Below are 9,521 nucleotides of genomic sequence, written 5' to 3'. Positions count from 1 at the left end.
ATTACTGATTTACTAATCACTTTTCGAGTTAGTTCATATCCATCGTTCTGGGGACCTTAATCACAGTTTCGCTATATACAAACAAGGCGAGTTTTGAAGGAGGTCCTTCATGCTTTCGAAAATATATTTGTACCAAATATATTGATCTCGACTACAAAAACACTAGCACTGTTTTTAATATTTTTATTTATTGTATTTATTTATAAATATATTTCATCTTTATAAATAAATAAATAGCTTCACATCAGCATTGCTTTTTGGCTTAACTCCTTATAATTCCTCTCTGAATTTCTCCTCCAATTTGTGTTGGTCCATAAAGTGATTAAAAAGCTCAATGCATTTATGAGGGCAGATGAATGCGATAATAATAAAAATACCTGCAATCTGTTGAACAATAAAAAAGTTATAGTGGGCGCACAAGATATTTTTATATTTATTTGAAAATATATAATAATAAATGCAAAAATTTCTTAATTGCTTGTAGCTAAAATTATTTCCATAACTCACCGCAATCAATGCTTTCGCCATCCAATAAATGCACCAGAAAACGATGCTGCTCAGAGTGGCGAGAAATGCCGATAGCGGATTATTAAAAAAATTCTGTGCTCTCATATTTTTAAGCACATCTCCGTGGTCATCATCAGCATCGCTGTTATCGTCCACTCGTTCATACTCAAATTCCACTAAATTATTGCGTTTCCGCCGCCTACCCACACCTGTTGCATCCATAGGTGCGTTCGGTTGACGTAGCATTTTTGCTATGCTGGGTAGGGTTGAGCGAGTAGCTGCAATAAAAAACCATTAAATGGAAAATACATAAAAATAACATTACTTAATCAGACATATGTATACAAATACATACACATACATACATACACATACATTATGCATACATATCTGCGTTATTTACAAATAATGACTTAAGCGGCTTTTAAATTAGTTTAAGTGCCACTGAATAATTAACTTGGCAATAATGTGGTTGGAAATATTTTAAAATCCTGCTTCTTATTTATAGATGAAAGTTCAAGCGCCATTTAATACTGTTTTTTAACTTTACACCTTTAATTCTGCGCATATTTTTGTTATATTTTGACTTACACAAGTTTTGTTTTTTAGAGTATTGATTGGTTCCATTGTTTGATTCAAGGGAATATGTTGTTGTTGTAATAGCATAAACATTCCTTACAAATAACAGGTCAGTCCATAAGTTCGTGCGTACTTTACCCATAATTTCACTTTAGTGGTTTTCAAAATTCCGAAGTAGTAACTGCGATGTAGAGGATGCCCCGCGCGCTGGTCGTCCTGAAGTCTTTATCTCCGACGCCTTGCTCGAACTCGTGGAAGCTGAGCCAAATCTGACAGTCGATACGATAGCTTAGAGGTTAAATTCATCGCATGGAACAGTTCACAGACACCTGGTTCAGTTGGGAAAGGTTTCAAAGCTGGGAAAATGGGTTCCGCATAGACTTTCCGTCGCCAACCATCAGAAGAGTGTGAATGTGTGTTCTCAGCTGCTGGAACGGCTTGAAAATAAAAGTTTTTTTAACCGTATCGTTACTGGTGATGAAAAATGGGTCCTTTACAATAATCCTGTTCGCAAACGCCACTGGTAAGGTAAAGATAAAACACCAAAACCGACCCCTAGAGATGGCCTTCACCCCAAGAAGATTTTTCTGTCTATTTGGTGGGATATGGCCGGCATTGTTTATTATGAACTTCTGGAACCAAACGAGACGATAACTGCTGACTATTATTCCCATCAGCTATCAAACCTGAATGAGGCACTTAAAAAAAATCGACCGTCTTTAGTGAATAGACACAAAGTTTTGGTTCACCACGACAACGCAAGACCTCATACCGCAAGGCAAACATTAGGCAAGCTGAACGAGTTCGGATGAGAGCTAATGCCGCACCCACCGTACTCTCCGGATGTTGCACCTTGTGATTATCACCTTTTCCGCGGACTTCAATCCCATATGAGTAACAAGAACTACTCCTTAAAAGAAGCTATAAAAAGGGATATCGAAGCCTGTTTTGGCTCCAAGGGCGAAAAATTTTTTGAGCAGGGAATTAAAAATTTGCCTAAACATTGGGAAGACATTGTAAATAATGAAGAAAAATATATTATTGATTAATAAATACTTTAAACATCTTTTTTTATTAATTTTAAAACGGCCTTTAAAAAACGCACGAACTTATGGACTGACCTGATATTTGTAGAATTCTGCTGGAATGATAGTTTATAGCTATATCGGGTCGTTCCAGTAAAATGGAACCGGTTATTGTGGGAACGTTCAAGTATCTCTCGGATGCTACGTTTGTTAATTTGAGCTGTAATGAAATCCGGTTGAATGTTATTGCGTCTAAAGTGTCAGTATGTTTGTGTCATCGGTAAAAAAATGAGTTTCGAACAAAGAGCTAATATCAAATTTTATTTTAAAATCGGTAAAACGTTTACCGAAACATTTGAATTGCTGAAAAAAGTTTATGACGATGATTGTCTATCTCGTGCCACCAGTGGTTTACACGTTTCAGAGATGGTTGTGGGGACATAAATGACAATGAACATACGGCCGCCCAAAATCAGTAACCACCCAAAACTCCATCCAAATTGTTCGAAAATTTACCGGAAACGAAGCGAAAAAATCGTTCAAATTCATGGATTTGGAATTGAATATCTCCAAAACATCGATTTATCGCATTTTAACTGATCATTTGGGCTTACGAGAGGTCTGTGCAAGTTTCTTCCGCGCAAGTTAACTGAGAAAAAAAAATTGCTCAGAATTCAATATTTGAAAGACCTCATTAAAGAGGCTAGAAAAGATGAGAACTTTCTTTACAACACTGGAACTGGTGATGAAACGTGGTGTTTCTAACACGAACATGAAACTAAGCGTCAAAGTGCCAAATGGAAGGCCCCAGACGAGCCACCACCCGAAAAAATCGCGTTTGGAGAAGTCAAAAATCAAGTCGATGCTCATTCGTTTTTACGATTCCTTGTCCACAAGGAGTTCGTGTCAATGGGCCAAACCGTCAATGCAATTTCCTATCTTAGCGTTTTGATGCGTTTATTGCATCGCATTCGTCGAATTCACCCTGAATACCGCGAAGGTGGAAGCTGGCGCTTATTGCATGAAAATGCTCCATCTCATCAATTCACTCTTGTGACTGATTTTTTGACTAGAAATCGCATTTCAACCATCAATCACTCACCGTATTTGCCTGATATGGCTCCATGTGACTTCTACCCATTCGGAAAATTGCATTTGGAGATGAAAGGAAAACGTTTTGCGTCCGTAGAGGCCATGCAAAAGGTTTGTACAGACATCCAGAAGAACATTCCGGTCAATGACATGAAACACTTTTTCGAAAAGCTTTAAATCGTGCAAAACAGTGTATCGAGGCCAAAGGGGACTATTTTGAATAATTAAACTCGAAGTTATCAGAACAAGGCTCCTGTTGTTTCTATTTTAGCTCACTATTTTTTATTTTGGACTTTACATTGTATTCGTTATTTCGATCCTTTAATGCGCGCATTTACTACTGTGGGCAAAAAGTAAATGAAAAATGTTTATTTATTCTTGTAAATCAATTTCAACCCCTTCAAAATAATCCCCTCTCGATGAAATACACTTATGCCAACGATTTTTCCAATCCCCGAAACATGCCAAATAGTCCATTTCCGGTATAGCCATCAGCACCTTCTTCGATTCAGCTTTTATCTCCTCAATCGACTCGAAACGCGTTCCCCGGAGTAGTCGCTTGAGTTTTGGGAATAGCCAGAAGTCACACGGAGCCAAATCAGGCGAATAGGGTGGTTGCGGAACAATATGCGTGCAATTTTTGGCGAAATGGTCACGAAGAACGAGTGCAGTGTGAGACGGTGCATTATCTTGATGCAAAAACCAAGAGTTGTTGGCCCATAATTCTGGTCTTTTTAGAAGAATTGCTTCACGTAAACGGCGCATAACGCTCAAATAATATTCCTTATTAACAGTTTGGCCAGGTGGAAGGAATTCATAGTGCACCACACCACGAAAATCGAAAAAAACTGTCATCATGACCTTTATTTTTGAACGACTTTGACGTGCTCTTTTCGGTCTGGCCTCGTCCTTAGCACGATATTCGCTTGATTGGTCGGTTGTTTCAGGGTCGTAAGCATAAATCCAAGTCTCATCTCCCGTAATGATGCATTTGAGCTTGTCCTGATACTCTGAAAGCATTGTTTCACACACATCAAACGAGGTTTGACTTTTCGTAGGCCCAAATGGTCTTTCAAAATGGTTTTCACAGATCCTTCTGATATTCCGATCATATCAGTAAGGTCTTTAACAGTCAACCGACGATTTTTGAGCACTCACTCCTTCACTTTATTGACGTGTTGGCCATCTGTTGACTTCGATGGTCGTCCGGAGCGCTCCGAGTCATCAACACGTTCTCGACCCTCTTTGAAGTCTTTGTAGCACTTATAAACATTTTTCTGCGACATGGTCGAATCACCAAATGCCTTCAGCAACGTGCTAAACGTTTCCGCAGCCGAAATTTCATTCCTCGAACAAAATTTGATGGCACTTCTCTGCTCAATCAAATCAGACATTGTAAAAATCGAAAAATGCACTATTGGTCGTTTTGTAAACAAAAGCGTAAATATATTACTGATAATGACATTCTCATGAAAGTTGGCCCAGATGTTATTAACAGCGCTGCCAACTCATGAAAAAATAACTAGAGGGAAATTGTAATCCCGCGAAGTTTGACAAATAATATCACCTTACTTTTTGCCCACAGAGTTACTGTTCCTGATGTGGCTAGCTTAGTGGACATCCGTCCAAGTGGATATACTCATAGTGACCTAAGCATTTGCATAGGCATTACCACAAAGGAATGTATTGACATGATCATTTTCACTGTACTACCTGCACATACCTACATGTAAATAAAGTTATGCGCGTGTATCCGTTTTGATTGCTTTTGTCTGACGCAGTTCCGTTCGACGCTTTCGAAATTGAAACCAAATAGCTTTGCCGGAGGAAATGTTCAATTGTGGTTTGATGTGATTTTGTTGTTATCTCAATAGATCAGGGTAAATGATAAAGTACCCACATGCATATCACACACACACACACACGCGCACACATTGAAACCCTTCAAATGACCAGCAACACATACTGCAAAGTCATGCAAGTATACCTATAAGCACGTATCTGTAAGGCAGCAACTCAATTTTGGTGCACTTTACCACATGATTGGTGTTTTCCTACTTAATAACTGCCAGTTGCTGCAAACACACATTTGTGCATATATTGTATAATGTTCTCAAATATTAAAGTAAAGAAAAATTAAGTGCCAATATTGTTTTCATTTATGCTAACCACCTTAGCCCCATTAACGTACCTCAGATTCCTTACGAGTGTGAGGATTTTCAGTAAAATCGCTTGCTTTGCTTTCGCTTGAGGTTTCTCTAACAACTAAATTGCAATAGTGACGTTGTTATTTTGCGGTTTCTTCATATTTGTGTAGCATAACCATAGGCGCATATACCGGCAAATGTGGTGTTGACTCATAAAGTGGTGTGTTTCGGCAAACATTCCTGGCCTCTGTAGTCATTCGTGCTGTGCAAACGTGGGTGTATTGGTTTCGCAACACATTTACAGACATACGTGTGCATATACACATATGTATGGGCTATAACAACATATGTATGTGTGCGGTGTGGTATTTTGTGCGCCGTTACTCGCTTACTCGGTTGACCATTGATTGCATTCGACTTGCACCAGCCTCACACACCCGCGCTCGTAAGAGTTAATTCATTTGCTAGCTTGGCTATGATTTTGATTTTATATTAAAAACCATGTATGTGTGTATGCCTGTGTGTGTGTATGCATGAGCGTATATATGTATGCATTTATGTAGGTATGTATGTGCGCTTAGCCCATTTTGTTGCATTTTGTGGTTTTAAGTGAATTTTCATGTTTGCACAAATTGCATTCATGTTTTTGCATTTACAGTTAACAAGTTGAGGTTAGATGAAATGGTTGGCATGTACCCACATGTTATATACATCTATACATACATCTACAAACACATATAAACGCACATATATGCCCATCAAATGTGTCTGAAAGCGAGAATAAAATCAGTGGCAGCAACTTTTGACCGACAAATATGGGGAATAAAATTAAAGCTCTTGCATGCCTCGGGTTTTGTGTGTGTGTGTTCCAACCAACGAAATCTCAGTTTGCACTAATTCCGGAATCCCGAAAAATTTTAAATACTTAATTGATAGAAAATTTGACAAAATTTTATTACGATTTCCAAAAAATTTTGTTAACAATGTTTAGCTGTGTGACCGATCATGAAGCAGTTTTTACATTGCATAGAATATGGGATATATGGTTCAACTTTTATTTTAAGCCATCCTACGTTCACTTCTTTTGGTGGGGAATAGGTGCTGAAGGAAACGATGTGCAGAGGGGTATTGGTGAGTTTTCCCTCTATGTATTTTTTGATTTTCTTACATTCTACTGCACCTTGTTGTTTCAAACCTTGTACGATTTCATCTTCGCTTAAGTCTTTTAATACTCCGGAGTATATTACACCTTTTGAGATATTGAGCGTTGGGTGAAGAGAGATAGATATATTGCAAATATTTGATAATTGTGTTGCTTTAAGGAATTTATTCGCCTGTTGTTGAGTTTTAACCAGAATAAGTAAGTCTCCTCCTTTAGTGAATGATATTTCTAAAGGTTTTTCAGTTGTTGTCGATTCTAGTGCTTTGCTGACTGCGAAAATATTGTAGGCTTTAATTGATTTCTCTGTTTTGCTTTTTATTAATAAAAATTTTGGGCATGATAAGTTTTGTTGGGTACTTGCGGGTTTGATAGATTTTAACGCTGGAAAGTCATAGTGGTTGCTTACATTGTAGGCTTTTCGGCTTGTCGGCTTGAAACTGTAGCTCCCTCCATTTGTGGAAGAACAACAAATAGGAGGAGGAGCTCAGCCAAACCCCTAACAGAAGCGTACGCGCCAGTTATTTATTTTATTTATTTAGGCAATCGAATTAAGAAAATTAGTAAAAATTGTTTTAGGCAAAGAAAAATCGTAAGATATTGAAATTTGGTTAAACTCGCAAATAGCCCTTCCAATAGGTGCATTACGGGTGCGTTCCAGCACTATCTGCATAGAAAGGCAACGAAGCGCAAAGATACCTCCGCGGAACATTAAAATGTATTCTTTCCAAAAGCGACTGAATATTATAAAAGTTAAAGATTATATTGACCGCTTTTTGTAGAGCGATTTGAAATTGGGCAGCGCTAAACGTGCACTATACGAAGGTATAGGATCTGAGAAACCCAATGAACGTAAGGCAAATTTGAGGAAAATAATATATTGAGAGGTTAGTTTAAGTTAGCCAGGTTGCTTGCCTAAGGCAAGACACTCGGTGGCCTTAAGGCCCATTGTGAAACCTGCATTTGATTTCTATCCTCTAACAAAGTTGCTTAAACCACTTAGATCTCTCTAAAAAGGTAACTAGTCCCTTGAGTGAGACATTTTGCAAATTTCCTCTTCAAAAAAATTATCACCAAGATATTTGGCACGGCTTATTTGAAGTGCAGAACATTCGCAGTGGAGGTGTTGCACCTATTCAATTTCATTATGAGGTACACCCATTCTACTGGCTAGGGTGCCAGTAGGGTAGTGACTCGTTATAATACCCGTTATAATACCTGTGAAGACACTGGTAGTTCTCTGAATCCAAGCAGAAATTTTGTACAGTTAAGATTCAGTTTTTGCTACAGCTCTTTTGGAGACCCTGCAGTTAGTAGTCAGAGATCAGTTTTGGTTTATTGGTTTCCGCGATTACGTTCAAGTCAGTCGCAGTGTACTGTTCATTTAGAGGAATACTAATGTCCTCTACCACTCGCTGAAGATCCAGTTCAGAACCTCATCCGCTCTTTCATTTCCCTCCAATCCAGAGTGGCCGGGAACCCAACAAAGCGTGGTGTTGTGTGTGTATTTTCAACATGTCTTGAATTGATGTGCGCTGAGGTCATGGCCTTGATCGCTGCTTGACTATCAAAAAAAAAAAAGGTAAGGTTTGCCGGAGGTAAGTCCTAGCAAAAACAAACCTAGAGATTTTAAATTTCAACGTAAAACTATAACTCCTATATGGCTGCGAAACACGAAAGCTTCAGACCTTCATAAATCGCTGTCTTAGAGTCATCCTGCGGGTATGGTGTCCCGATAGCTGGTTGGCAAATGATGAGCTCCTCACTGGAGGTAGGAAAAGGCCAGTTGAAATTTAAATTCACGAGCGTAAGTGGAGATGGATGGGGCATACTTTGTGAAAATTTGCGACTGACATCAGCAGAATATTCTTAGACTGGATATGGAAGACAAGGCTCGCGCCGTAGAGGACGACTCAACGGATCTTGTAGACGAGCCTTCGATGTACGATGAATTTACGAGAGCTGACGACTCGTTCTTAGCCTCGGTAGAAAGTATGATGTTTTGATCCCAGATAGTGATCAATGGTTAAGTCCAAAAAACCTATTTACGGGATATCAGCACACTTTCTACACCGACGGATCCAAAAACATTGATGGTAGCGGACGAAGAAACTAAGTACTCCTATGTCACAGGAAAGATGGCTAATTGAGAAAAAGTGGAGGGGTAGCATTATTGGAATTCGTAGTGATAGTCAAGCTGCACTTAAAGCCCTTGCTAACCCACGCTGCTCTTCGAAGTTAGTCGGTGAATATACCTAAGACAAAACTGAACAGTGTTGCAAATCATAACAAAGTTACTCTTATTTGGGTACCTGGACATTGTGGTATTACAAGGAACGAGTTAGCAGAGAAATTGGCTAATGAAGGCTCTGAAAGTATACCATTAGGCCCTGAACCCTTTCTATGTGCAATTTCGCATTGATTCTAATATGTATTGACGACTTTATGAGGTCTACCCCTAAGGACGTTGGTCTGGGTTGAACTCGTGCAGAGTAGCCAATTGCTTTGTGAAAGAACCAAACAGGAAAATAGCGTCCTTTCTCCTAAAACTCAGCAGAAAGGACCTGAGAGTACTGGCGAGTGTAATCACAGAGCACAACGCCTGTGGTCAGCTTATGGCTGCCATGGGGGTCGTAGACAGCCCGATATGCCTGTCTTGAGGATGAAAAACAAACAGTCGGCATTCGCGTATCGACACCTACGCCACTGTTGACTGTTATGCTTTCGAGGTTCTAAAATACTTCGTTTATGTAGGAACCAGTATTAACACCGATAATAATGTCAGCCTGGAGATCCAACGTAGAATTTGTCTTGCCAACAAGTGCAACTTTGGACTAAGTAGACAATTCAGTAATAAAGTCCTCTCTCGATGAACAGAACTGACACTTTATAAGGCTCCCATCATGCCCGTCCTATTGTTTGGCGCAGAAGCTTGGCCAAATCAAGGTACAAAAAGGGATTTCTAGTGGAGTGGTTTAGGAAGTAGAAAAAATATGGAGGCATGTGTTTGTA

At 39.1% G+C, this 9,521-nt stretch overlaps 1 protein-coding gene across 1 annotated transcript; it reads right to left on the bottom strand.

Moving 5' to 3' along the window:
• Positions 1–242: 242 nt before the first annotated feature.
• Positions 243–5,464, bottom strand: LOC128865236 (uncharacterized). The gene is made up of 3 exons (XM_054105362.1): positions 5,395–5,464; positions 508–785; positions 243–384 (listed from the first exon to the last, which is right to left on the bottom strand). Exons 2-3 carry the CDS (start codon positions 751–753, stop codon positions 271–273), a joined length of 360 nt encoding a protein of 119 aa, XP_053961337.1. The 5' UTR covers positions 754–785; positions 5,395–5,464; the 3' UTR covers positions 243–270.
• Positions 5,465–9,521: the final 4,057 nt, after the last annotated feature.

This window comes from Anastrepha ludens, chromosome 5 (genome assembly GCF_028408465.1).
Source record: "Anastrepha ludens isolate Willacy chromosome 5, idAnaLude1.1, whole genome shotgun sequence".
NCBI lineage: Eukaryota > Metazoa > Arthropoda > Insecta > Diptera > Tephritidae > Anastrepha > Anastrepha ludens.
Note: the sequence above shows the minus strand (reverse complement) of the source record. Positions and strands in the feature narration are given on the sequence as shown.

Coding starts and splice junctions, on each gene's coding strand:
- LOC128865236 (XM_054105362.1), bottom strand. CDS start 753: ATGCTACGTCAACCGAACGCACCTATGGATGCAACAGGTGTGGGTAGG. Junction 385..507: donor TGGCGAAAGCATTGATTGCG/GTGAGTTATGGA, acceptor ATTGTTCAACAG/ATTGCAGGTATTTTTATTAT.